Source organism: Malania oleifera, chromosome 13, assembly GCF_029873635.1.
Source record: "Malania oleifera isolate guangnan ecotype guangnan chromosome 13, ASM2987363v1, whole genome shotgun sequence".
In the NCBI taxonomy this organism is placed as follows: Eukaryota; Viridiplantae; Streptophyta; class Magnoliopsida; order Santalales; family Ximeniaceae; genus Malania; species Malania oleifera.
Genome location: NC_080429.1, coordinates 22,774,381 through 22,802,341, shown reverse-complemented (window position 1 = coordinate 22,802,341; position 27,961 = coordinate 22,774,381). Strand labels below are relative to the sequence as shown.

At 35.5% G+C, this 27,961-nt stretch overlaps 1 protein-coding gene across 1 annotated transcript; it reads right to left on the bottom strand.

The window, feature by feature from the left end:
• Window positions 1-7,423: 7,423 nt before the first annotated feature.
• On the bottom strand, window positions 7,424-20,602 carry LOC131146600 (transcription elongation factor SPT4 homolog 1). The gene is made up of 5 exons (XM_058096277.1): window positions 20,342-20,602; window positions 19,935-20,026; window positions 18,628-18,683; window positions 12,649-12,710; window positions 7,424-7,649 (listed from the first exon to the last, which is right to left on the bottom strand). The coding sequence occupies exons 1-5, from the start codon at window positions 20,429-20,431 to the stop codon at window positions 7,599-7,601; spliced, it is 351 nt and encodes a 116-aa protein (XP_057952260.1). The 5' UTR covers window positions 20,432-20,602; the 3' UTR covers window positions 7,424-7,598.
• Between the last annotated feature and the right edge of the window lie 7,359 nt (window positions 20,603-27,961).

Below are 27,961 nucleotides of genomic sequence, written 5' to 3'. Positions count from 1 at the left end.
AGCTTTCACACAATTCAAAATCAACAGACTTCAATTCCGACAGTTTTCCTTTTGACAGCAGCATCTTCATCCCCTTCTCACTCATGTGACCAAGTCTGCGGTGCCATAAGCTTGTATCAGTATTTGCTTCAGCAACTGCAATTGTATCTCTTGGACTTGACGTCATGTATAAAGTACCAGATTTCTTTCCACGAGCCAATACTCTAGCTCCCTTTGTAACCTTCCAAGTGCCACCAGCAAATAACATCGCATGCCCTTCATCATCAAGCTGTCCGACAGAAATCAAATTCCTTCTCAGGTCAGGAATATGTCGTACCTTCTCTAGTAACCAAACAGACCCATTTGGCAGTGACATTCGGACGTTTCCCATACCCACAACATCCAAGGCTATACCATCAGCCAAATATACCTTACCAAAGTCTCCTGCTACATAATTTTGTATGATTTCATGGTGTGAAGTAGTATGAAATGAAACTCTTGAGTCCAAAACCCAATCATCAAGTGGACTGTCTACTACAAGAAGTAGTGCATCCTGTACCTCTTCTGTTACAGCATTAGCGGAATCATCCTCACTCTTCTTCTTAAGACTTTTGCATTGTCTCCTAAAGTGACCTGTTTTCCCGCAGTTCCAGCATTGTCCCTTTTGGCCAGGTCTGGACTTACTTCTATTTCGATTATAGTTTCTGGATTTTGATCTACCCCGATCTGAATTTCGGTCATTACCTCTGCCTCTGGTCTCAAGATTTAGGGCAGAGCCGGATCCTGAGGTTTCGCCTGCATCTCTTCTGCGAATCTCCTCAGCCAGAATTAAATCCCGTATATCATTATATTTCAGTTTTTCCTTTCCAGTAGAATTGCTTACTGCCATCCTCATTGCCTCCCAACTGTTTGGCAACGAAGCCAAAACGATCAGTGCACGAATCTCATCATCAAAATCAATTTCTACCGACGATAATTGATTTGTGATAGTATTGAACTCATTCAGATGTTGTGCTACAGATGCGTTTTCTGTCATCTTTAAATTAAATAATTTCTTCATCAGATGTACCTTGTTATTTGCTGATGGTTTTTCATACATACCAGATAGAGCCTTCATCAAATCTGCTGTAGTTTTCTCCTTCACGACGTTGTGTGCAACAGACCTGGACAGAGTTAATCTTATAACTCCAAGTACCTGTCTGTCAAGGAGAGTCCATTCCTCGTCCTTCATAGTACCAGGTTTTTCTCCTAGAAGCGGTAGATGTAACTTCTTCCCATAGAGATAATCCTCGATCTGCATCCTCCAGAATCCAAAGTTTGTGCCATCAAACTTTTCTATTCCAGACGCCCTTCCTACTTCCTCTGCCATTGCTCCCACTCGAACCTAACCCTAGGCTCTGATACCAGTTGTTAGGAATATACGAACAAATTCCCGAAACCTGTGAGAAACAAATTGAGAAAGAATGACACCAAAGAAAAAATTCAATCACACGCACAAGACAATATTTACGTGGTTCGGCAATTTTGCCTACGTCCACGGAGTTGCAGGGATTTCAATATTATCAGGAAGGAAGCACAGAGAGTGCGGCGATACAATTCTCTCGCTCTCGCTCTCTCTCAAGAATACAACCACACAAACCCTAATCACCCGAAAGCACCCTTTTATATGTTGCGCCTAGGGTTCCGTTCCGAATGGGCTCCAAAAATATTCCCCGGGGGCATTGCCCCCGGACCCTTCACGGCCCAAGCCTTCGCTCCATGGACTAAGCCTTAGGATAGAAATCTCTAATTAAACGGAAGTCGGGTCGTCATCCAAATTAAGACACAACTAGGCTCCACAAAAGCCCAACAAATCTCCCACTTGGAGACTAGTTCAATCACCAATATCAACTGCAATCCTCCTGAAAAACAATCCCTCATCCTTGCAACTCAACCTCCTCTCCTTAGGCTAGAAGACCAACTGAAGCTGCACACAGCTTCAGTTTCTCAATAGTAACACCCTTAGTCAACATGTCTGCTGGGTTCTTAGATCCACATATCTTTTCAAGTATTACCAGCTTATCTTCAACAAGGTAACGGATAAAGTGGTATTTTGTTTGTATGTGTTTCGACTTTGAATGAAAAGTCGAATTTTTGGCAAGAAAAATTGCACTCTGACTATCACTGTGTAGAATGCCCCTCTTCTGCTTCTTACCCAGTTCCTCTAAGAAACCATGTAGCCAAATCATCTCCTTTCCAGCTTCAGTTGCTGCAACATACTCAGCTTCTGTAGTAGACAAAGTAACAATCTTTTGCAAATTAGAAGCCCAAGATATAGCTGTACCACCCAAAGTAAATACAAATCCAGTAGTACTCTTTCTACTATCATTATCACCAGCAAAATCAGCGCCTACATAACCCTGCAGTTTCAAACTTGCACCAGTGAAGCAAAGACATGTATCTAATGAACTCCTCAAATATCTCAGAATCCACTTTACTGCCTCCCAATGCTGCTTTCCTGGCCTACTCATGAATCTGCTCACGACTCCCACTGCATGTGCAATGTCTGGCCTTGTACACACCATAGCATACATCAAGCTGCCAATAGCTGAGGCATAGGGCACCTTGCTCATATGGTCCCTTTCTTCTTCTGTCTTCGGTGACTGTTCCTTGCTTAGTTTGAAATGACTCCCCAAGGGTGTGCTCACTGGTTTAGATTCATTCATGTTGAATCTACTGAGAATTTTCTTCACATACTCTGACTGTGAAAGCTTCAATGTACTAGTAGCCTTGTCTCTAATAATTCTCATTCCAAGGATTTGCTTTGCAGCTCCCAAATCCTTCATTGCAAACTGTTCTGACAATTGCTTCTTCAGATTATTAATCTCCTCAATGCTAGACCCTGCAATAAGCATATCATCTACATATAGCAGTAAAATGATATAAGAATTGTGAAAGAACTTAACATAACAACAGTGATCAGCTTCACATCTCTTGAACTCAATTTTATGCATAAAGCTATCAAACTTCTTATACCACTGTCTTGGAGCTTGTTTTAGACCATACAAGCTCTTTTTCAGTTTGCAGACTAAATTCTCTTGTCCCTGGACAATGAACCCTTCTGGCTGAATCATGTAGATGTCTTCCTCCAAGTCACCGTGAAGGAATGCCGTTTTCACATCTAACTGCTCAAGATGTAGATTTTCTGCAGCCACCATTCCCAATACCAGTCTAATTGTTGATATCTTCACAACTGGAGAAAATATTTCTGTAAAGTCAATGCCTTCCTTTTGCTGAAACCCTTTGACAACTAATCTGGCTTTGTAGCGCTTGCTACCATCATGTTCGTTCTTTATTCTGTATACCCACTTGTTGTGACCGGAGGAGCCCATAGGTGGGCTTGATACACATGGGTGAAACCAATTTGACCCAAAAGCTCAAGCTAATCGGGTCTTGGGTCCATCCATGTATATAAGCACCCATCATTCACTTTAATTTTTCAATGTGGGACAAGCTCACAGGTGGAATTCTCAACATAAGAAGTTGATGGAAATTAAGAACAGATTACTGCAGCACTATGGGAATCCTGAAACTACTGCTAGATTGCTGAATAGGTGGGATTTGCTGAATTGCTCATATGATTGTTATGATTTCTGGAGAAATAAAGGGAGCAATATCCCTTGGGCAAAAGAGGTATGGAAGAGTGGAAGCACCCCGAAACATGCTTTTATTCTTTGTCTGGGTATTAAAGGGAAATTATCAACAAATGATAAGCTTGTTGGGGAAGATGTCGACCGGCTTTGTGTTCTTTGTAAAGAAGAAACCGAGGCTGTAGACCACCTCTTCTTCAGTTGTAAATTTTCTTCATCTATTTGAAGTTGGATAAGAGACTGGCTGGGGTTGATCAAATCCATGTCTACCCTTAAAGTTGCGGCTAAATGGTTGCATAAAGAGGTTAAAGGAACTGGAATACAAGCGGTAGGGAAAAGAGTTGGATTTGCAACCATGGTCTATTTCTTTTGGCACTTTAGAAACAAAAAGAAATTTGAAGGAGAAGACATCTTGACTGAGGAGCTGGTAAAAGTAATTCGAAGACATGTGTTTAGAGTTGTATTTGATAAGTTTAACTTGTATTCTTGTGAGTAGGAGGTTGAATGTAAATGTATGGTTTGTTTTGTAATGTTTTTGATTTTTGGCCACGATGGACCTAGGTATGCTTGGTTTGCTATGTAACTTCTAAATGATTGCTATTGTGATTGGGGTTGTTTCTCCCCTTGATCTTGGTAATGCCCAGAGTATATTGTAAATATTCCTTTGAGCAATATATTTACCCATTTGATAAAAAAGAGAAATAAAAAAACAAACTGAAGATTAATACCATTAAAGAAAATAAATTTAACATTAAAAGACTTCAATAAAAAATAATAATTAAGAGATATTGTTTATGAACAAAAAAAATTAAACTACAAAAATAAAGTAAGAAAACTAAGAGTAAAGTAGGAGAGAGAGAGAGAGATTTGAGAGACAGAGAGAAGATGAGAGAGAGAATGGAAGAGTAGTTGTGTGTGTGTGTGTGTGTGTGTGTGTGTGTGTGTGTGTGAGAGAGAGAGAGAGAGAGAGAGAGAGAGATAAAGAGTAGTCGTGAGTGAGGAGGAGAGTTGTAGCAGTTTTGCTTCACGCTACTACTACTACAGAAAACCCTTGCCCGAAGCCTGCTGCTGCTCCTGCCAGCGACTAAAGCTGTTGCCTAAAAAAAGCTACAGAAAAACCTAACTTAAAGTAACCTTACTCCCCCCACCCCCCCCCCCCCCCCCAAAAAAAAAAAAAAAAAACAAACAAACCCTCACTTTTCATTGTAAAAAAAAAAATTTTTTTTAAATCCAGCACCTCTCTTGCTGCGCATGGGCCTTGAGCCCCCCTTACGTGGTCACATCAACTTGATGGGCCTTTATTCTTTCTTTTTTTTATTTTGTTAACACATGGCCGCATCTGCACTTTCAAGTCCCAAATTCGGCCCTCTCTTGCTCTTTTGAAGCCCAGTGTTTTTCTTCACGTGCATAATCAGGGGAATCAATTGGTTCAAAATTGGACTTTACTTGAAAAACTTGAGAGAGCTCGGGCGACCAAACCTGTGGCATTTAAAACACCTGGGCGACCGAACCCCGGACAAAGTCAAAATTGTTGACTTCTTGTTCGGCAGATCGAACCAACTTGAACATATCTTCCTTGATCACCCGAACCCGTGTCAAAGCACTTTTCGCCAACTCGAGCGCCCAAAACTTCGCATTCAAAAAGACCTCGAGCGACCAAACTTACTAGTTCGGTTAACCGAATTCAGCTTCGGGCACTTGGGCCGCGGAGAGAAAGTTTCTGTCTTTTGTTCAGCCAACCGACCCCGACTTCGGGCACCCAAACCTTTAAAAACTGATTTCCTGACTAAGTCTATTCGGGCACCCAAACCTCAAACCGGGCACCCGAAACTCGCGAGTTAAATTAATTTTTACTAAAAATTAAAAGGGGTAAATTGCGTTAATTTTTCTAAACTTGTTTTAAACTTTTCTAATTATCCTCATTGAGTCCCCAACGGTCAAAATTTCCCTTACCTATATATATATATGTTCATTTGCTTAAATTAGTAAGAATTAGTAAAAATAATTAAGGTCAAATTCTCTCAAAATCAAAAATCCTATTTTAGCCTATACTACTCTCAAACACTCCAGAACTTCATTTTTCTTGATCTTTCAAGTGTTATGAGTATATTTAGAGTGCTTGTGCTTAAACCTCATTTGCTCATACTCTTAGTTGTTGTGCTTATTGTTTGATTTTATTATTGAGAGTAAAGCTTAAAGTTCTCCCACTGATTTTATTTGATAAATCTTGTGTGAGAAGACTTTGTGGCTTGTGGTTTTTGCATAGATATTGCAATGTACCCTAACTCGTATTTTTGTGTGCAAAATATTTTACAAAGTTTGATTTCAAACAACTCTAGTACTTGATACAATTTGAGAAAATATTTTTTGAATTCATTTGAATATTATTGATAGAATCTTTGAAACACTAATATGATATTAAGATTTGATATACTTTACTTTCAAAGATTAGCTTGTTAGAACACTCTGCGCATATTTGAGATTATACATCTTATTGAGTGTTGATTGCACACGTAGAGTACCGAACTTATAGTTCATACATACTTGAGGTACATTGATTATATTGTGCGTAGTGGTACATATGTGCTTATGTAAGAAGCATTTGTTTATACGTAAAATTTTACATATGTTATATTCTAAGCATGGGCCTAAAAAGGGAGACTAGCACTGTTGAATAGTCCCGGATTTGATTAGACTCAGTTAGGAAAGTTAGGTGCATCATTCTAATAAGATGTGGGTTGAGGTTAGCCCCGCTAATTGACCTAGTTGTAAAGATTAAGATCAGCCCTATGCTGATTGACTTAACTGTAACTGAATTACAACTTGTTTAAGTGAGTCTAAAATATAATAAGATAAAATTCTTTTTTTTTATTGAAAAAAAGAAATTACAAATTCTTTTTTTTTTTACCATCTTTCATTTTTATATACAGTAATTGTTTAAGTGAGTCTAAAATATAATAATAAGATAAAATAATTATAGTTACTCTATTTTTATTATAAGATTTTAGGTAAAATAATTATAATTACTCTATTTTTATTATAAGACTTTAGGTTATGTTTTTTTTATTTTTTTCTATTTTACAATTGATTTTCATTTAATTACAACTTTATTTAAGAACAAAAAAGATTTTATCTATTTAGTTTTAAAAATATTGACCTAAGAATTTGTTAGCTTTAAATTATTCTAAATTTTTTTAGTGTTCAATTTTTATTTTTAATTTCTTACTTTCATAATTTTTTTAAAAAGATACAAAACGGCCTAATGTCTAAGATTTCACATCCATTTGTACTCTGGAGTCATCCAATAATGTCCACACTTATTTAATTGCAGTACTTGTTTACAAGTAATTTGTTTTTGTTGTTTTGATTAGTTAATAATACAAGTTTTGATATACCTATTTCGATAGTAATTTGTTTTTGTTGTTTTAATTAGTTAATAATACGAATTTTGATATACTTACTTCGATTTTGGTGTCTAAACTAATTTTATTAATCATTTGTAAATCACTTGACATATTTGTAACCACGATTTTTCTTCGCCACAAGTGACGGCGATCAATAAAGTTTGATTTTTCATTATAAAAAAATCAAAAAAAAAAAAAAAATCCCTCTCCTACATGCAGAAAATATTTATAAAAACTAAAATAATCAAAACCCTTTACTACTTGAGCTCTAATTCTCGAAACATTGTCTCGATACTCATTACTTGTTTTAATTTCTGATTTCACTTGCTGATTTTTCTTCTCTCGGTGGCTCCTAATCGGTTTTCATATGTTAACCAGGAAAAGGGGGGGAAAATGCAAACGAGAAACACAAGGGACAACACTATGGCAAGTTTTGAATTTAAAAAATAACATTGGTCCATACTCAAAATGATAGATATACAAAAATGGCATTAGTCTCCAGAGAGGAATACTTCAGGTTAAGTATGGCGGCCAGGACATTCAATTGAAGGTTCCCTTCCTCCCATGAGAAGCACATAAGCAGAGCTCATGCGCGCTTTGGTGGCACATACTGCACTCGCTCCTCCTCACATATGTTCTGCACAGTCGAACAAAATGATCAATTTATGCACACAAAATGTAAATAAATAAAATAGAGCGCATGAGGATCAGGAGGAAAGATCAATGGTGCAAACAAGCATGCAGAATTTGAACTGTAACAGAGACTACTAAAGAAGACCCATCTACAAGTTCCACCTGCCCCAGTTGTGCTCTCTTTAAAGAGACATTCAGAAACCTTGAACACACCAGTGCTAGTCTGGAATCCAGGGATTTAATAAGGCCACCAAGAAGATGACAGCGGACCGAGGAAATCAACTAGATTAAACTGCTCCCAACAGTTTGTACTGCAACCGTATGAACAAGAACAGAAGATTGTAAGTTTTTACAAATTTCTGAGAATGAATGATGTGGTGATAAGTAGCATAAGTTGCTGCCGAGCAACTGAATACAAAATTCCAGCAGCAATAAAACAGAAGAAAAGCCCCAAAATGTATGGAATCGAAGAGGATATGAGAACAATTAAGATTTTAGGCTACGTTTAGTTTACGCAATGGAATAGCTAAGGAGTAACATAGCAGCTGCACAGGGAAGGGTGCCCAAGGCAAATTATCTCACTGATTCGTACAGAAGTTTCTATTATACTCCAACGAACAAGGATTGAATGAGGAATGACTATTCCCAAATTTTACGATGGGAATGTCTCTTCATCATATTTTACTCCATACTGGATGAAATATCATTTGTCTTAAAATGCCAGGTTTTTTAAAATAAACAAAGAATTGTATCAGAAGAGAGAATATACAATATAAAGAAAAAAAGGATAAATAAAACAAGGAGAATAAGGGATCCCCCAGTTGCAACAAGAAAACCAGCAGCTACAAGATCACAGAAAAACAGAAAACTCAATCAAGCGCAGCCAACCAATCCGGTTGCAAGTCTTCCAAAGAAACATGTTGAAAGAAACCACTTGCCAACACCCCACAGCAACGCAAAATAAACCACTCTACTCCAAACATATTGCCAGTGATAGCCACACCTTTAAAGATTCTAGCATTCCTCTTCAACCAAACACACCAAATAATAGCCACAAAGGTGCACCGCCACAAAACTTTACTATCCTTTCCGTTGCCAAATCCCGTAAAACATAACAGTGCAAAGAGCCTTGAACATAAGAGAGACAAATCCAGAATAATTTATTCCAAACAGCCAAAGTAAAAGGACGATAAAGAAACAAACGTGAGCAAACTAAGCACACCAAAATGACATCTTTGTAAACCACTATATTTATATTCAATCATTATTCCATTTCTACCCTCTTCCATTTCGAAAACTAAGCATAACTTCAAGGTAGCCCAGTAGCAAACTCAATTATTGAAATTCCTTGAGAAGCTCTCAAATTTGACTTCCAAAATAAATTACAAAAAAAAAAAAAAAAAAAAACCTTAAAATCCCAACCTTTAACCTCTGTTTAAAAGCTTATAATCTAAAGCCCTCCCTTTATGATTTAGCAGATCACATGGGTTTAGTGACAGAAATACTAAGATATAATTAAAAAGATTCAAATGACATTAAAAGAGCTCTTAAACAGGTAAATTATAGCAGCCTGCATGCTCCTGCTACAGTAATGTGAATAGTAAAAATACAACAATTTTTGAAAAACTATAACATAACACAATAAGGATAAATCAATCAGTTAATTATTAAAATACATATTTAGGCATGTTTAGTTGGCTTTTTTCCTTTTACCTATAAAATATATAATTTACTATTAATGCACATTCTACCCAAAAAAAAAAAAATTCATCTACATACATTGCCTATAGTAACATTTCCTAATTTGACATTGTTCATCCATACAAGTATCAGTAAATTGATTACATAATTATTAGAAGTATCATCAGCAATTAAAAATCATCTGATAACCAAAAACAATCAAGCAACTAGCAATAAGGAGCATTAAAAACATTTTTCCAAGCACAAACAAGTCAGCAACAAATTACAAGGAAAAACACGAAAAACATTGTGTCAATAGATGAAAGAGCCACGTCTAAGTAGGCAATTTTGGGATTTTCTGAAGCAGGACATTATTGGGATTTTCAAAGACTTCCATATAACAGCCAACTTTGTGTCCAGTATCAACTCGATCTTTTTCTCCTCGATTCCTAAGAAACCAGGGGCTTGCAATATCAAAGATATTCACCTGATCATCTTGGTTGGCAGCTTATACAAAATCCTATCCAAGGTCCTAGCAACTAGGCTCAAACATGCAATCTCAGAAGTTGTTGGTAAGCACCAGCATGCTTCATTGCAAATAGGCAAATCATGGATCTGCTCTGATAACCAATGAAGTTGTTGATACAAAGATTAAGGATGGGAAAAGAGGATCAGTGTGCAAGCTGGATATGGAGAAGGCTTTTGACCACGTTAACTGGAGTTTTCTGCTGTACATTCTCCAAAGAATGGGTTTTGGGAAATCTTGGTGCAGATGGATCCAGCAGTGTATATCAACACCATTTTTTCAGATATGATTAATGGCAGCCCTTCTGATTTCTTCAGATCATCTTGCGGTCTAAGGCAAGATGACCCCCTTTCCCCCATTCCGTTTATCATGGTCATGGAAGTGCTGAGTCTTATGATAACTAGTGCAAATGAAGGCAGCTTTTAAAGGGTCTTAGCATTGGAAGGAACAATGATTCTATGGAATTCACCCACCCACTTTTTGCAGATGACACTATCATAATTTGTGAGGATGAGCCAGAGCAATTTCTTAATCTTAGATGCATCCTCCTCAGTTCAACGTGGTTTTAGGCTTAAAGTGAGTCTATGCAAAAGTGAAATCATTCCATTGGGGATTGGCAATCGTGGTCCTTTACTTGCAGATATCCTTGGCTGTAAATTCTATGCCTTTACTATTTTGGCCTCCCTTTGGAAGAAAAATTTAAGGACAAGCGTATTTGGGATCCCATTGTTGACATGTTCAAAAAGAAACTTGCTGGTTGGAAAAGGATCTTTTTGCCAAAAGGTGGCAGACTCCCTCTCATTAAAAGTACTCTGTCCAATATGTCAGTTTACTTCATGTCCCTTTTCCCTATCCCTAGTGCAGTGACCAAGAGATTAGAGGGTATAGAAAGAAAATTCCTTTGGGGGAAAACAGGTGAAGTTTTTAAATATCATCTTGCTAAATGGGGAGTGGTTAAATAACCTTTCAAAAGGGTGGCCTTGGCCTCATATCCCTTATTATCTTTAATAAGGCCCTTTTGGGGAAATGGCTTTGAAGATTCATGAGTGAGAAAACTCAACTCTGGAGGGATGTCATTGCTGTCAACTCTATCATAATGGTTGGACCTCAAAAGTTTCACAAGAAGCACATGGTACAGGTGTTTGGAGATATATCAGAAGGGGATGGAGAATTTCTTCCCTCTCATCTATTTCCATGCGGGAACGGAGCTGACGTTTTCTCCTAACTGTTGCTAACCCTCTCATTGTAGCACCTTTCTGATCATTTGCATCCTCCACAATACATAAACTTCCTTAAAATTTGTCCTCATCCTACCTGAACTTCTCTTCAAATTGTTTTTTCACATTTCAACACCCTTTGTACTTCCTTCCAACAAGCATAAGCCTTTTGGCCCCTAAACTTAATAATCAAAGTTGGGCCTCTCACCAACAGATTTTCACCCCAACACATCATTTTAACCCCAAATCCCATCCACACAACACAAGCCCCACACCCCCCAAAAAAAAAAAAAAAAAACACCAATGGAGGCTTACTGATCATTCTCTCCTCACCACGGGGTACCTCCCCCACTAGCCACTAAGGTATAAAAACATCGACCAAACTCCTTGAGAGAATAGCCGACTGCTCTTTCTCCAAGAGCGAAACAGTATTAATAGCGTTCCACAGATTTACACTACCAACATGTGATTTTTGAGTCAGCACTGTACCCTGTTGTACACTAACAGATCTAATTTTGGCCCCAACATACCGCAAAGCCAGCGATAGATATTGGACCTACTTCAGAGAATGTAAGTTGACTGAATCCATGGGCTGCCCACTAAAACTATTAAATAGGCTTCAGGCATGACTGCTAACAGAAACATCTTGCAAAGCCTGATATGGGTATCAGGTGAGAAGGTAATTTGACTGAAACCATGGGCTGCCTGCTAAAATTATTTGGATCTAGCACATCGGTAGCCAAAACATGACTCAAATGCAAAATAATGTAAATAATACCCAGCCCACGCCACTCCAATCCCAATCCATTTCTCATGAATTCCCAGGATCTAGCCCTCTCCACATCACAAACCCTAGCTGCAATGAAGTTCTCCAGACTAGCACAAACAACCACATACCAGAGATTGCACCACACATCCACAGGTTGCTGGAACTTCAGTAGTGAACCTCCCACCAAGACATCCTTCCAGCTCCGTTGATTTGTAAAGATCTACTCCTGACCTCATTATGGAGGTTGGGAACCTTCTTCATGCCAATCACCTACTCCAAAGCTGTGCAACAAACCCACACCAGCTCTCCCCTTTCAAAACCCTCTGATGAAGATAAGAGTACCTCTTGTTATTCAAGGGCACACTCAATTCCAAAAATTTACCTTTGTTGTTTGTTTTAACTGCAACCCAATATTTGAAGACAAATTTCACACCCATCTTGCAGCCAATACAGTCCACTTACTCCTAAGTCAAGATCTCTCCTCCAAATGAACAAAACTGCCTTCCTCAACCCCTTCCAAACGCAAACTAAAAATCTTGCTTTCAATCCGCACAAACTTGAGATTATCCTCTATAATTACCTTTGATTGGATCCATAGAAAAGGAAGAGGAAGGAGCAAGGAAGAGCAAGAGAGATGTTTTCTTCATTTGTCCTTTTCCAAGCTTTTTTATAATACATAATAAATAATAAATTTTGAAAACACCAAAAGTGCTCAATATTGAAAGAAGCAAATAAAAACCATCAAACCTTCTAAAGGCAAGAAAACATTACATAGAAAAAAAAAATTAAGATTCAATCAATTATTGCGAACCTGCATCTCCTCTGGTAGTGCCTCTGAAACTGCAAGGGTATAACAACCAGGGACAAATCTTGCTGCAAAAAAGTTAGCAGAACCTCAACTTCCACAAAACCAAAGCACTTAATTATAAAGGAAAAAAATAATAGTTAAAACTCAAATTCAAATGAGTAGATGGCTATAAAAGCATCAAAAGGATTGGAAATTTAAAAACTTGATATGACCAAAGGCCAGTTCAAAAACATCTAAAAATAAGCACCTATAGTTTTGACAACACAAGTACTGTTTGCATTGTTTCAAGTAAGCACATGTATTTAAAGTATTTATTCATTTTATTACTTAATTAAGACAATAAGGAGCTCCTACTTGCATCTCAAACACTTGGTTACTACCACCTTTTTTGAAGCTCAGCCTCTTTCTTTTGATAGATCTCCCTGATAATATCCTACAATGGGCTTAGAGCTCCTTCCTAGCTTCTCTACTACTTTAGATTGATAAATTCTTGAGATTTAGCCTTAATTAAAGCTTCATAATGAAATTTAAAGTTTAATCCAAACATTGAGTTTCTAGCTCTAATAGTTCAATCCATTTTTGAAAGCTTCAACGATGGTCTCACAATGGTAGTAAAGGCACCATCTCCATCCCCCTTCCCTCTTGGTTTAGATCAATTCTTGAGCTTCAATTTTGGTCTGAGCTTAAGAATGAAATTGGAGTTCAATTTGAGCATCGTCATGCCTTCTCACGTCCTCTTTAGCGCTCTGAGCACCCATAAACAAAGGGGCACCGAAAATTATGCTTGCTAATGAAACTCTCATCATTGGCCAAAGCTAGAAGTTCGCTATGTTGATGGCTTTCAAGACCTGGCTTTAGGAAATGCCCAACCTAGGCTGCCATTACAAGAATGGAGACTGCCCTTTGGTGAGAGAAGGATCTACCATGCCTCAAATGCCTTCTCGGGGCAGCTCAAACACAGCGATCGAGCAAGCTCCAATGGTCTTGGCTTGTTCTCCATTTGTGAGGTCAAGAACAAGTCCGCCTCTAAGCATCTGCGCAAGTCGTGCCCAGATAGATTGAAAATTGATTATTCTCAATGTTGGTAATGGCGCTACTGATGTAGTTTGTGACAACACTTCATTGGCCCTCACCATGTGTTTGTGAAAATTCTTGACTTTTAACACGAACGGAAGAGGACTCCTGGAAGACGTAGAAAATGACTTTGCGTCAATTAGTTTAGTCTAGTTGTGCAACTAGGAACAAAAATATATAAAAGACAAGTGAGAGAAAAGAAGAGCATAGCAAGAGGGAGGTAGTAAAGATACAATTTTTAGCATACAATTTGTGCTTGTTATGAAACAGAAAGAATTACGAATGTGGTTATTTTAGCATAACCTACTCTTCTTCAAGTCAATCAGGCATTGGAAACTTTTTGAATAATCGACATATATGAATTAGAATTTGTAGTTGAACAATAGCCATCAGAGGCTTTGCATTTGCTATTTAACTTTGACAATTCTACCCCATTGATTTTTGAGCATTGAAAAAGCATGTTCATCTTAAAGAAATATTTCCCTCCTGGGTAAAAGTCGCATGGTTCTACCATGCAAGTTATGAATTTAAAGTAGTAAAATCGTACCCAAGAAAGGACTCTAGAACATGTCACTATGAGGCACATATGCCCCAAATACATATAATATAAGTTATTCTAACATAGAAAAGTGTTTTTTTTTTTTTTTAAATCTAAAGAAGTATTTTATTATAAAAATACTTGCAGAGAAGTGTGTATATGGAATCACTTATGAGAGAAGTGTAAAATAACAAAACCAAGATCTGCTTTGAAGAAACGATTAAAGAGATAACACAAAATTTTATTACAACAATCGGATGCACTCACTAAATGAGCTTCAATGGCGAAAGGACAACAAATAGAAAAACAGAAAAGGACACAATCTTGCAGTCAAGATGTGTGTAATGCTCCGGTGGGGGGGTCTTATTTATAGCCTCTGGTCCGTGGAAGAAGCACATGGGCGACTCACCTGCCATGGCCGTCTTTGACATTAGTGACCGTCTTTGACATTAGTGGTCGTCTTTGACATACCGTGCCCACCGTTCACACTAGATAGGCCATACCATCTCGCCGAGGCCTACGAGCAATCCCCGGACCTAGCCGTCTTGGGGGGCGAGCGCTACCCCCGAACCCCTGTGTCTCAGAGGGGAACGTCTTCTGTCTTCATAGTACCCTTGCGGTCTACCACTTCAACCTCATCTGAGCCATACATCAAGTAAGTGTGCCTTTTAACTCATGGGAGGTGGGCATTGCAAACATATATACCAACAAGAAGTGGTAGTCCAATCATTAAGTGTTGCCAACACAACCTAATTGTTATATGGATATAGGATGCAACCACATCACTCTCGAGTAATACCCAAAGACGGTCAAAAATAAGCCAACATCGTCAACAATGATATATAAATATCTGCTGCAAAAAAATGTTGCATATACGAGATGAGAGAGAGAGAGAGAGAGAGGATATACTCTTAATTTTCAACAAATTATCTAGAGATCAAGAAACCATCCACAATGACTAGGATCTCATATCAATCTCATCATTCTCAAGATGACTTCTGGTCCAAATCCATCAAGAATCAAGATGCTCCATCAAGCTAAGGGTTTCTTCATCAACTTCAAGTGCCTTAAAAATATTCCATTTGGTTCCATATTTTCCTTACCGGCGATGCCTTACACTCCTTCCTCTTTTCCCCTTCATAAAATATTTAAATTTCATGAGAGAGAGAGAGAGAGAATCAACCTTCTCAAAATATCATTTCTTTAACTTAAAAACTCTTGTGGGCAGTTCCAAAAACCATCCACCTCCTCCATCTCCCCATCCTCGAGCAATTGAATAAATCTGAGGCTCCAACACACACTATTAGACTATCCTTCTCATCGACACAATATTTCACAAATACTTTCTCATTTGTCACAATTATAAAATATTAAGGTACTCTCTTTTCAAGAGTCTCTCACCACACCATGCATTATACCAAAATCTCACGTTACGCCCGGCCCACCTTCTATTTAATATAAATAGAAAACTCATCCCAACTCTCTCAAAATGTGATGTCTCCCTAGACAACCACGCAACAAAAAATCCTAATCAGCCACATGGAACACACTTAGCATGCTTCCCCCCCACAATCCTAAGCTACCACATGGCCCCACAAAGCATCCCTTTCCCTGCAAATCCCTATAGGCACTTAGCAAGAAAAGCTTTGTAGAATAGCTTAAGATTTCTAATCCCCAAAATCTCCCATATCTCACAAACTTGCAAAACTGTCTCCCACTTCAACAAGTGATATTTAAATTCATCTGAATTCATGCAACAAGAAATCCCTCTCCAACTTCACATCCCTTTAGGCAAGGAGGAGAGGTACATTGGCAAGCTAGATAGTGAACTTTTGTTGGAGTAACCCAGCCCTGGTTTGGAAGATGCTGTCCCCTTCAATAATCAATCTCCTTTAAACTTACTCTATCACCAGGTCCTACACTACCATGTGTAAGCAAGCCACTTTGTAGGTGAAGAACCCAACTTAAGACCCCAATTTTTCAACCAAGTCTTCCATTACATGCACCTCAACCATGGTCAGAAATCTTCCCAAATTTATCGTAAAACAAGAAACTGCCTCAAGAAAAGAAGCGTGCATCTCAGATATTGCAGCTGCCTCTCCACAGCACCACATATTTTATTTTTATTTTTATTTTTATTCAGCGAGGACAACGAAAACCATTTCATTGTTTTTTCTTGTTTATTTCATTATCCTAAAAGAGGGGAGTGTCCACATTATCTATTTAAGTGGCCAAAGCCAGGCGCATGACAACTTACATGAGTTTTTTCATGTGACCTCACAAGTAAAATATACATATATGCATAGTGGAATATAAAACATTTTTCGGAGGTTTGTTGATTGGGAAACAAATACCAGGCTGCTGTTCGGATTTCTTTGATTCAAAAAAGATACCAGGGCCAGGCTGCTGCACACATTTTTTGAGGTTTGCTGATTAATGACTCCTACAACTGTGGATCATCCCTTGATTCTATCCTCACAGAGCATTTGCCACTTACAATCTTTTTAATCAGTTTATTTCTATAGGCATATGCACGCAGCAACTCACACACACAACGCCAACCCCCAGTCCCCCTCTAAACAGGTGAAAGGGAGTCAAACTCCAAGGCATGAGCCAGACCAGTCTATTTCCATGCCCAACCTTTGGCTTGCATGGCCTAAATAGTTCAAGGGATTTATTGCATATTTTATTAAGCGTTTATACTGTGTAATCGTGCCTCAAGATTATGCTGCACATAGCAATATGAAAATAGAAATCAAAAGAGAAAAACACATGAATTTAAGTGATTCGGCAATGTGCCTACGTCAATGGAGCCCCTGGGCAATTTCCACTATATCATCAAATGGAAATTGCCTTAGGGTTTTAACCCTCGCTAGAAATATGAATATATAGCCCCATGTCAAAACCCCAAAATGCCCTCCTATGGCAACATAATTACACTATGCCTTGGCTCAAACATACTATACTGTACCACAACCACCACCACCCCTCCCCCCCCCCCCCAAAAAACGCATCTCCATTCAGCTTGGTTTACATAGACAAGGAAGTTTCATGCATATAGGGCTCCGAGGCTCTATGGGCCCACTTGCCCTCCATGCAAAACCTCTCACTTGTAATATACTTCAAGTGGATAATCCTTCAAAATATGAGTCATAACTCAATAGTTTACAGATTTGAAGAGTTGACATTAAATAAGTTGGAACAGTTTCCAATACGTTTGCTTGTTTGCTAAATATTTTGCATCATGACTAGACAAATACTTTTGTTTTTGCTAGGCAAAAAGGTGGGCAGGGGCGACCAGCATAGTAACCCCTCTTGGGCATTATCAAGGGCTCCCCCCCACTGATACTACAAATGTCTGAATTGAATCATAGCTATCGAGTCAGAAGACTGAAACCGTCACCACAACACCACCAAAGCGCTAGAGGTCTAAAATCCCTCTACATCTTCCAAAGGCAAACACTACTCCCACAAGCAGTTTCAACTTATGTCTTACTCGAACTCCCGACCTTAGAGACGTGGAAGATAAGCCCGTACCACTAGGCTACCACCTCGGTGGTATGGCTAGACTAATACTTGTTGCTTCATGGCCAAACTAATCCTGTCTCAATTCATGAACCATTTGGTGAATTGCAATGCAGGATTTAAGTCAAATGCTATATTTTAAAAAATCTCCTTGATGTGTTTTCACAACACATCTTGTTTACCTAGGATCCACAATTTGGTAAGAATGTTCCAAAACATGGTACAATTTCATTCTAGAACACTAAATCTAAAAATTAAGGATCCAAAGTTTTAATTCAATATCTTTCACATAACATATTTTTATTTGTTAAGAGTGGAGAATTATCACATGATAATTCTACCTTTAATCATTGTTAATTTGTTTCATTAAATAAAATCTCTTAAATTTAGAAACACCTCAATATAATCTCCAAAGTATACAAGTCCCATCACATACTTTTCACCAATGCATCTATATAGGCATACTTCTGACATTCAACATTTAAGAACATGCGCCAAATGGCCATATTGCGATGCTCGTTCCCCGTTCTAGATAACATTATTTCAACCAGAATACATATTTGGCATGGCTTATCTGTCAAAATTTTATATTGAATATCTAACACACTATGGGTAGAAAAGAATAAACGAAAACATACTGCACAAATTATCCAAAAATATTATTTTAAATTCTATGGTTTAGAGGGTAAGCAAGAAGGCATCTTATAGCACATTATAGCGAAGATGAATATGCCTACAAACAATTAGTATTCAACAAGTCTTATTATTATAAAGTCACTTGATACAATAATCTTATCATTAACTTTATAATTGTGTAAATGGCTATGAAAAATTGTCCGGCTTACCAATTCGCAACCATCGGGCAGCCCAACTTTTGGTTGGATCCATGAGTGAAATTAACCTATAAAAGTTTCAACAAAACCAAAAACAAAACAAAATAAAAATTAACAAAAATGGAAGTTGTACAAATACAAAGTATATCACTCTAAAATAAAACAAATAAAAATATCATAAGGAAATTATACTCTATGCAACTATAGATTTTTTTTTTTAAAAAACTAAAATATGTCGGACGAGACACCTCCACATGTCAATAATTTGTTTTCCAAACATTCATCAACAAAACATCCATGTGCAACCATGAATCTTGGCTTTACAAACACAATAATAAATAAGAAAAATGTATGTGTTCCTGCTACAAAAAAATAAATTTTAAAGATTATTTCCATCCTACATTAGTCCACAAGGTTCTTACAGCACACATGTAACCTCAAGCAAAGATGTCAATGCAACCCACAAAGAAACAAACATATCCATGGCAGTGTGAATTAAGTCTAAAACTATGCTTGTATTTTGGGAGTTTTTCCATCTAACCCTTGCATCCATGTCCATAAATTATAATAACACAAAATAATATTCCTACTTCAGTCGACTCAAATGGTTACCATGAGTATTTCTTAATTTTGAAAGCAAATAAATAAATAAACGAATAGTGTTCACAGCAAAAGACTAATTGATTATTCCTTTCATTCCCTCAATATGCAAATATTGGCACGAATGGTATGTAAATGTAGCTCATTGCTCAAACAACCATGCTGAGTTCTTAGAGCTCCTTGTTAGGCTTGTTGGAAAACTCATTGTTAAACTTGATTAATCGCCTTTTTTTATCAAAATAAATCAGTTCATTTTTATAATTTTCTAATTGTTCCAAAATCCTATAAGTTGATTTAATCAAATTCAATTTTTTTGCTTCTACTTCCATTTCTACTTTCTGTGAACCTAGGAAAAATAAGTAGATTCCAAGTTATGTCCATGGACAGAACAATAATGTCAACTAGGTCCAAAAATTCATTAAATTAATTACACTCAGATTAAGTCCTTTCTTTTTTTCTTTTCCAAGAATGAGATAAAATTATTCCTACTCATAACACAAGTTGTATGACTCAAATCGCAAAAAGCAACATCCCCACTGCATTGTTAATAAAAAGCAAGCAAATTTTTCATTCCCTATATTTTATCATGCCCTTCAACTTTACAACAGCTCCAGGAAATTTTCAAGGGCCACACCACCAGTTTTAAGCAAAAGTTTGCATTAAATGAACTATAAACATATTATATAAAAAAACATGTCAAAAGTTATTTCATATTGTACCCTGTGAAATTAGGAGTAGTGCAATCCACGACGCGCTCATTGTCATGCTCCATCTTAAAGAAAGGGCAATTCTCACAACCTGACTCTCTGAACTGTTGGAGTGACCAAAAGAAATTAAAGAGTCAAAAAACAAATACATATAGCAAAATCATACATATGGCAATCGTTTTTTCATGTTTCAAAAGGAGGAACTGAACTCGATGATCACATCGAGTTGCTCCACTGTCATGGGTTTCATCTACTACAGGTCCCTTAGTAATAAAAATCTAAGCTTTAAGGTTCCGTCATGTGTTCCTATCTTTTCTTCCATCCCGCACATTTTCTCAGTAATCAAGCAGAGATTTGCTGTCATCTGAGTGGGAAAATGACGAAACAAGCGGAACCCTAGTCGCAATAATAACGCTTACTTGATCGTAGGTTTTGACGAGCCTGCAGCGAAGGCAAGCCCTCAGTTCGTGGCCGAAGCTCGTTGGAATCTGCGCTGGTGCGCTTCCCATTTTCGCGTTGCTTCCTCCTCCTTCCTCTGGAAAATTTCACTGGGAGAAACTCGCAGTAATCTTGCCTTGCGCAAATACGATAAACACGGAACGAGGGAGAGCAACGAATCAGAGGCCCCTTTGTTCCGTCTTTGATGCATACAAATTTTAAAAATAGAATTCAAAAAAAAATATTAGATTTAAAGTTTAAAATTTATTTTAAAATTAAAAATCACAATTTTAAAATTTATTATTTATACAATTTATGTTTTATTGTGAAAAATTTATGTAATAATTATAATTTTTATTTTTATTTTTATTACAATAATAATAACTATTACAATATTATTGAAAAAATATAAAATTTTATTTATGCTTTGAGTTGTAATTTTTTCTTTATTATATTTATAACTCAAATTTTGTTATTTTATTTTACCAGTATATATTATTATTAACAATAATTCATCATAACAAATTACTAACTATTTCATTAATTTCTACTTTACAGTATATCTTCAAATCAAAATTTTACTCTTGTAATTGTTTTATTCTTATTATTGTATTTTCATTTTCTCGTATTTGTATCTCTAAAACAAATATATTTTTGGGTAAAAGACATTAACCTCCCCTCAAATTTGATAAAAAAACAATAATCTTTCTTGAGATTTCAGAAATTTCATCTGAAATTTTAAAAACAAAAACAAAACAAAAGAAACCTACCATTGTATTTTTCAAAAAACATAAAATTTGTCAGCGGAGGTTAGTGTTTTTTTGCCAAATCTCATAAGAAATTTTTGACATTTTTGAAATCTCATAGAAGATTTATGTCATTTTTTGAAAAATCTCAAGAAAGATCTCTGAATTTTTTTTTACCAAATCTTAGAGGATGTGAAACTATTTTTGTAATGATCTCAAAAATATATATATACATTATTAGTGTAATAATTCTAAAAAATATTAATTAATTAATTAAAAATTAGATTATTAAATATATATATATAATGTAATAATGTAAAAAGGATATGGATGCAGTCAAACAAAATTCAATCTCATCACAGAGGTTAATGCAGCACCGAGCCTCTTTCTCTCCTTTGTCCATTTCTATCTCTCTCCCTATCTTTTATTTTTTATTTTATTTTATTTCTTTTCTTAATCCTTAAATAATATATGAAATAATGAAAATACTCTTCCTCCAATTTTGTATCAATAGGAGAGTTTTCAGTTCATTTTTCATAGAAAATTTAAAAAATAATTTGAAAAAAAGTGAGAAAAAAGATTTAGTAATGGGTAAAGAATTTTTATATACTTAAAATTCTCACTCTTCTACTAATTCCCAACTCATTTTAAGAATTTATTTTTAAACCGTATTAGAGGAGTAGATCAAAGTAAGTGGGTTTGATTAGACATATTTTTCATAAATATGTCTAAGTTAAATTAACAACATACTGATAATAATCTTTTTTATTTACTAAGTGTCTTCTCACTCAAATTATTATCATATATTACAGATACCTTGAGGAGCATTCCGGCCTACTGAAAGCACGTGTGGGATTAGAAAAAGTTGTTTAGGATAAACATTAAATTGATTATGTTTTTAATTTTTTGAAATTTTTAATGATAAATTTTGATATTAGAGATACTTTTATAATAAAGTTATTTAGTACTCTGGTATAATTTTTATTTGAGGTTTTATTTACTTCCGTAATTATATTAATTATAGAAAATAATATCCTAGAACTTGTCGGATTTGGGGCATTACAATTTTGCCCTATATTTTTTTTACCTTAAAACATGGCCAAATGTTGGCTTCATTCTTTCATTTCATTTACAAGCTAGCTAAGCAATTATAAAAAACTTACGTAAATAAAATAATTATAATATACCATGTAGATTTGAAGTCCTAGGCAATAAAATTGCCAAACAAAATTATTTTTGCTTACGAGTGTAAAAAATTATTATGAATAACTAACCATAACACTTAAGTCTTTGCTTACTTAACCTATACTGTAAAAAGTACATATCACAAAACGTGTATTTTTATAACCATTTTTTTTAAAACCTTTTAAGTGAAGTTTTGAGAAGTAATTAAAAATAACCTTTTGGCCACTTATAAATAGCACAATAGGCGGAGTCAGTTTTGTAAATATAATAAATTTTAATAACAACTTTATAATTTTAAAAATATATTGGAAAAATAATTGTTATTATTTTATTATGTATTATAACATTTTAATTAATGAAAACATAACTAAATTCTGGAACAAATAAAGAGAACTATATGTTAATTTAAATTAGTATTAGATAATTAAAAATATTAATTTAATTAACAAAAATATTCCAAATGAACAATTTTAACGAAATCTTTCAATTTCTTTTTTTACTATGTTCAACTCTATGTATTCCTCTATTTGTACAAAATTAATATGATATGATATATTATAAATATGCATTAAGTACAAGTTTATTGTTAATTTTAAAAAATAAAATTATATTTTGTTTACCAGATAAAAATATTTAAATGTTAAATAAAATAAACAACTAACATAATTTTTATTTATATGGTCGATTATAAAATATTTTTAAAATATATATATTATAAAATAATCCTATATTATTTTATTATGTATTATAACATATTAATTATTGATGAAATATTCAACAATTTTGAATTGGATAAAAAGAACCACTTATTAATGTAGATTAACAATAATAATTAAAAATTTTAATTTAGTCACTGATATTATTCTAACATAAATTAATATGATAATCATATGTTATAAATGTTCAATAATAACAAGATTATTATTAGTAAAAAAATAATGTTATTATACTATTTTACATAATATAAAATATTTACATTTAAATTAAAAATAATTAATGTAATTATCATTTAAATTTTTAATTAGAAAATATTAATATTTTTAATTAAAATATATAAAAAATAATTATATAATATTTTATTATGTATTTTGACATATTAGTTCTTCATGAATTACAATTCAATTATAGAATGAAGAAAAAAACATCTACTAATTTAAATTAACTTTAAAGAAATTAAAAAATTTTAATTAATTGATAATGTTATTATTAAAATGAAGCAATATAATAGTCATATGCTATAAATGTACATCAATAACAAGGTTAATGTTAATTAAATATAATAATATTAAATATTATTTTACTTAATAAAAATATTTAAATATTAATCAATGATAATTAGCATAATTACAAATTAAAATTCTAATTAGAAAAATAATATTATTGTTAAATTAAAATATATTTAAAAATAATCACATGTTTTTTTATTACATATTATAATATATTAACTATTGATGAAATATAACAATATAAATTTACATAGCACATATAATAAAAGTGGGTATCTAAATAACATTTATGTGTTTAAAATATCACTTATGTCTTTGAGTTTTCAGTTAAGCACCTATTAAATTGAACAATTTCTTTTAAGAAACATTTTTCTATTAGTGGTCCGATCCCTAAATAGTAATTGAGAGTTTGGATTTTGAGTATGAGATTTGGATATATTTAGATAAAATTCAATACAAATATGTACTGCATTTTGTACAAATTTACACCATACTAAATCCCAATATTGAAATCAACTCCCAAACATTAGGTTCGGTGGAAAACATATTCTATTTTTTCTCTTTTAGTTTTCTAAAAAATTATAAAAAATTCAGATATATTTATCTTTTAGTTTTCCAAAAAATTATAAAAAATTCAGATATATTATAGTTATTGAAGATTCATATCAGAAGGATAGAAAATAAGAGTTTGTTTATTATACAAATTATTTTTTATTTTTTATTTTTTATTTGTAGATTTAAATATTTATTAAAATATAACTTGTTCTTTTAATTATTTAAAATGTTGTTTATGGTGTGACTCTTATACTTCGGGAGTTTATAAACAAAGGGAAAAAAACATATGGATGGTTCTTAGTGCAGGGTAGCAGCAAAGACTCGTCAACGAGAGGATACCGAGAGTCAGAAAATCTCAGAGTTTAAAGACTTGTTGAGAGTGGATAGACTAGTCGATGAGTGGTCTTCTCTGTTTCGTCGACGAGTGTCCTGTTCTCGTCGACAAGTGCTTATGGGTTACGAGAAAATATTCGAATTTTGAATGTAAACGTTGTGACAGTTGGGGATTCGAAGGGAAGCCTCTTAGGGCTTGTTATATATGATGACATATTTTGACATGTAAGAGAGTAAGAGATGGGTGAGAGAAGGAGAAAAGATCATTGAGTGTGTATATTTGATTTTCATAGTGAAATCTCTTGCGAATTGCTCCTGTGGATGTAGGTTTTGACAAATCACATAATCCCTAGTGTCGTTGCTTTTATCTTTACTTTCTTTATACTGTTGTGGTTGTTGATATATTCTGTTTATCACCATTTAGATTGTTGCAAGTGCTTGTTTGATTCTTTACAACAATATTGTTATTCCACTGAGCATTGTTGTAAGAGGCGTTATTTCACAACAATTGGTATCAGAGAGTGTTGTATGACCTCTAAATTGAAGGATCTCTTACTGTAACAAGGTTTGGTGAAATGTTTATACAAAATTTCAACCGGATAGCATGGATGCAACAACTTGGAATGAATTATGAGCAATCATTTGTTTTTGTTTGGCTAAGGACGTGCTGTATCATGTTATGAATGAAAATTTTCTGGCATTAGTTTGATGAAAATGGGAATGTCGATATATATCTAAGGGTTTGTCAAAATCTGCAAGTGTAGTGGAGGAAGACTCATAATGTAGTGATAGAGATATGCTACGTGTTTCATCGACTTCGAAGTGCCTCACGAGTGATTTTTGGATCTTAGATATCGGATGCTTTTATCTTAGAAAATGGTTTGATATCTACAAGTCGGTTTATACTTGTTGCATATTTGATTGAAAATGATATTTCATGCAAAATGTTCGTTATTGGAAATGTCAAAATCGGAATGTATGGTGATTTTGTAAGAACCATATGTGATGTAAAGCTCGAATCGGGTCTAAGGAAGAATGGTATTTCATTAAGAACTTTAGACCATAATGAATATTGTTACGAGTTTGAATGTGGAGAAATGAAAGTGTGTGAAGGTGACTTGATAGTGATGAAAAGGGAAAAAATAACGGGAAATATTTATGCACTACATGGTGTTACGGTTGTAGGCGGAGTTGCAACTGTTGAATCTGAGTCAGGTATCCAGTGACATATGCAGTTAAAGCATATGGGTAACTACATGTATTCAGATATATGGGAACCAATGATGATAGCATCAGGGGATAGACATATATATTTCGTGGGTTTATCACGAAGGGTCTTGGTGTACTTCATGCAGTGGCTGAGGTGGAGAACCAGGTTAAGAGAAAGATTCTCAAGTCAAACATTAGGGCTAAGTTCACTGGTTTTGTTCAAAAAGTTTTGTGAGCAGGGCAGATTATATGCAAAGCTTGCAGGGTACTTCTTGGTAAAGTCAGTGAGTATGGCGCGTTTCTCGTGTGACCAATCACCAAAGGTTTTGGCTAGATGGGAAAGTTGCTGGTGAATTGTGGGTAGGATTTGAGGTAGACTACTTGGTTGTGAGTGGATGTCCACTAGTGCACTATTTTAGTAATGAAGGATCTAGGTTTGGTGTGATGTTCGGACAATACACTTTTCTAGGATATAAGAAAGGGAGTTTTTTCCTAGTTTATTATTAATTTATAACAATATATTAAATAATACCCTGTTAGGGAAAATTATTCCTAGAATAACGCTCACGTAATCCCGCTACTTGGTCCAACGAGATTTAAACAATAAGGGCAGCCGATAATTGACATGTGGCAGGTAAATCTCGCTAGTTGGTGCAGCGAGTTTTCTACAAATCCTCAAATCTCGCTACTTCATGTAGTGAGATTTGCACCTTCCCACTTGAAACATCTCTCTGGCCTTATCGAGTGGTTAGAGTTGTCGAATTGGGTTCCCTCCCTCCTCGTCTTTGTTGGCGGCAAGGATGATGACCATGTTCATGTCGAAGTTCGTCTCATTGACATAGGAATCGTGCATCTTGTTCCCATTTGTCGGCGGCGAAGCAAGATGCTCGCCGAGGAGGCTCCGCTGAAAATTCACCATTGCTGGATTTTTTATTTTTTTGTTCAAACAACCTAGTGAGTTTTTCACCCAAAAGAGAGAGAGAGAAAAAAAAGTAGACACTCTGAAATATTCCCCCTGCTTCCTTCATCTTCGACAAATACAATGACGACTGAGGTGACAGAGACGAAGCAAACGACGATGTTTCGAAGAATCGAAAGTTAAGGATATGTTCTTCAAAAACAGAGTCATGTAGTTCAAATCAAATAGGCACTACTTGCCTGTGGTACATCCTCAGAGACTAAACCAAGTTTACTTCCTAGTGTAAGTAATGACTGATGAATGTATGTGTTTGCCCATACCTGGGTCTCAGTATGCTGTTGCATCCAAGGCATTATTATACACAAATCCATTGGAGTTCAGTTGTTCTAGAGTTATTAATATTGCTTGTTCATATTTTTAAATAATTTTATGACAAAGCATAAATATAATTATATTTGAAATGTCTTTAGAACTAAAATAGTATTTTTTTAAAGCAAAATTTATTTGTAAATCAATTGAATCTTTATTTATAAATACACCCATACATGCAAAGAGGAGGGAGAAATTAATGGTGTGTAGAAAAAAAAAAAGGAAAGGGGGAGTTAATTACAAGAAGAAGAGGAGCAGAGAAAGTGAGAGATGTGATGGTAGGAGATGTGAAAGTGAGAGATATGAGGGGTTTGGTTTTTATAGGGTGGGTGGGGGCCTAGAGTTAAAGTACAATGAATGCATATATGTGGAGAGAGAGAGAGAGAGAGAATTAAAGTGTGGCACAACTGGAGATGGAGAACCAGCAAACCACCCATAGCTAGAAACAGCTGCATGCATAGATATATGGAATAATATGCAATTCAGGTTGGAGGGGGGAAGAAAGGATTGGAGATGGGATTGAAGGAGACGTTCTACATGATGACAACTCCGACAACCCAATTTTGGTGATTTCCGGTCACTGGGAGACCTCCGTCTACGCGTTCTCCGCAAAGACACCATCCATGATTTCTACGGTTCCCCCAATCTCCATGATGACGACTCTGGAAATCCCACCAGTGCAGGAAAGATCGACTCCGGGAGCGCTCTGCAGCTCTTTCTCAACCACATTCCCATCAGTTCCATCCTTGGCATCTGAAACCCATATGGTATCCTCCTCTTCAACCCATGATGACGACAATGATGGCATGCCCGTCAACTAGTCCAAGGAGAGATTGGTGGCCCTTGATCCCATGGAACGTAGCTTGACGCATGAGATTGTGGACAGTAGCATCGGGTTCGAGTCATGGCTAGGGATCACTAAATATAGCGTCGAGCACGTCCATCCAAATCTTGCTACACCATCTAGCGAGATTTGGGTGGCACGTGTCAATCAGCGAACGCCTCTCGTCGTTCAAATCTTGCTACCCCAAGTAACGAGATTACGTGAGCGTCATTCTG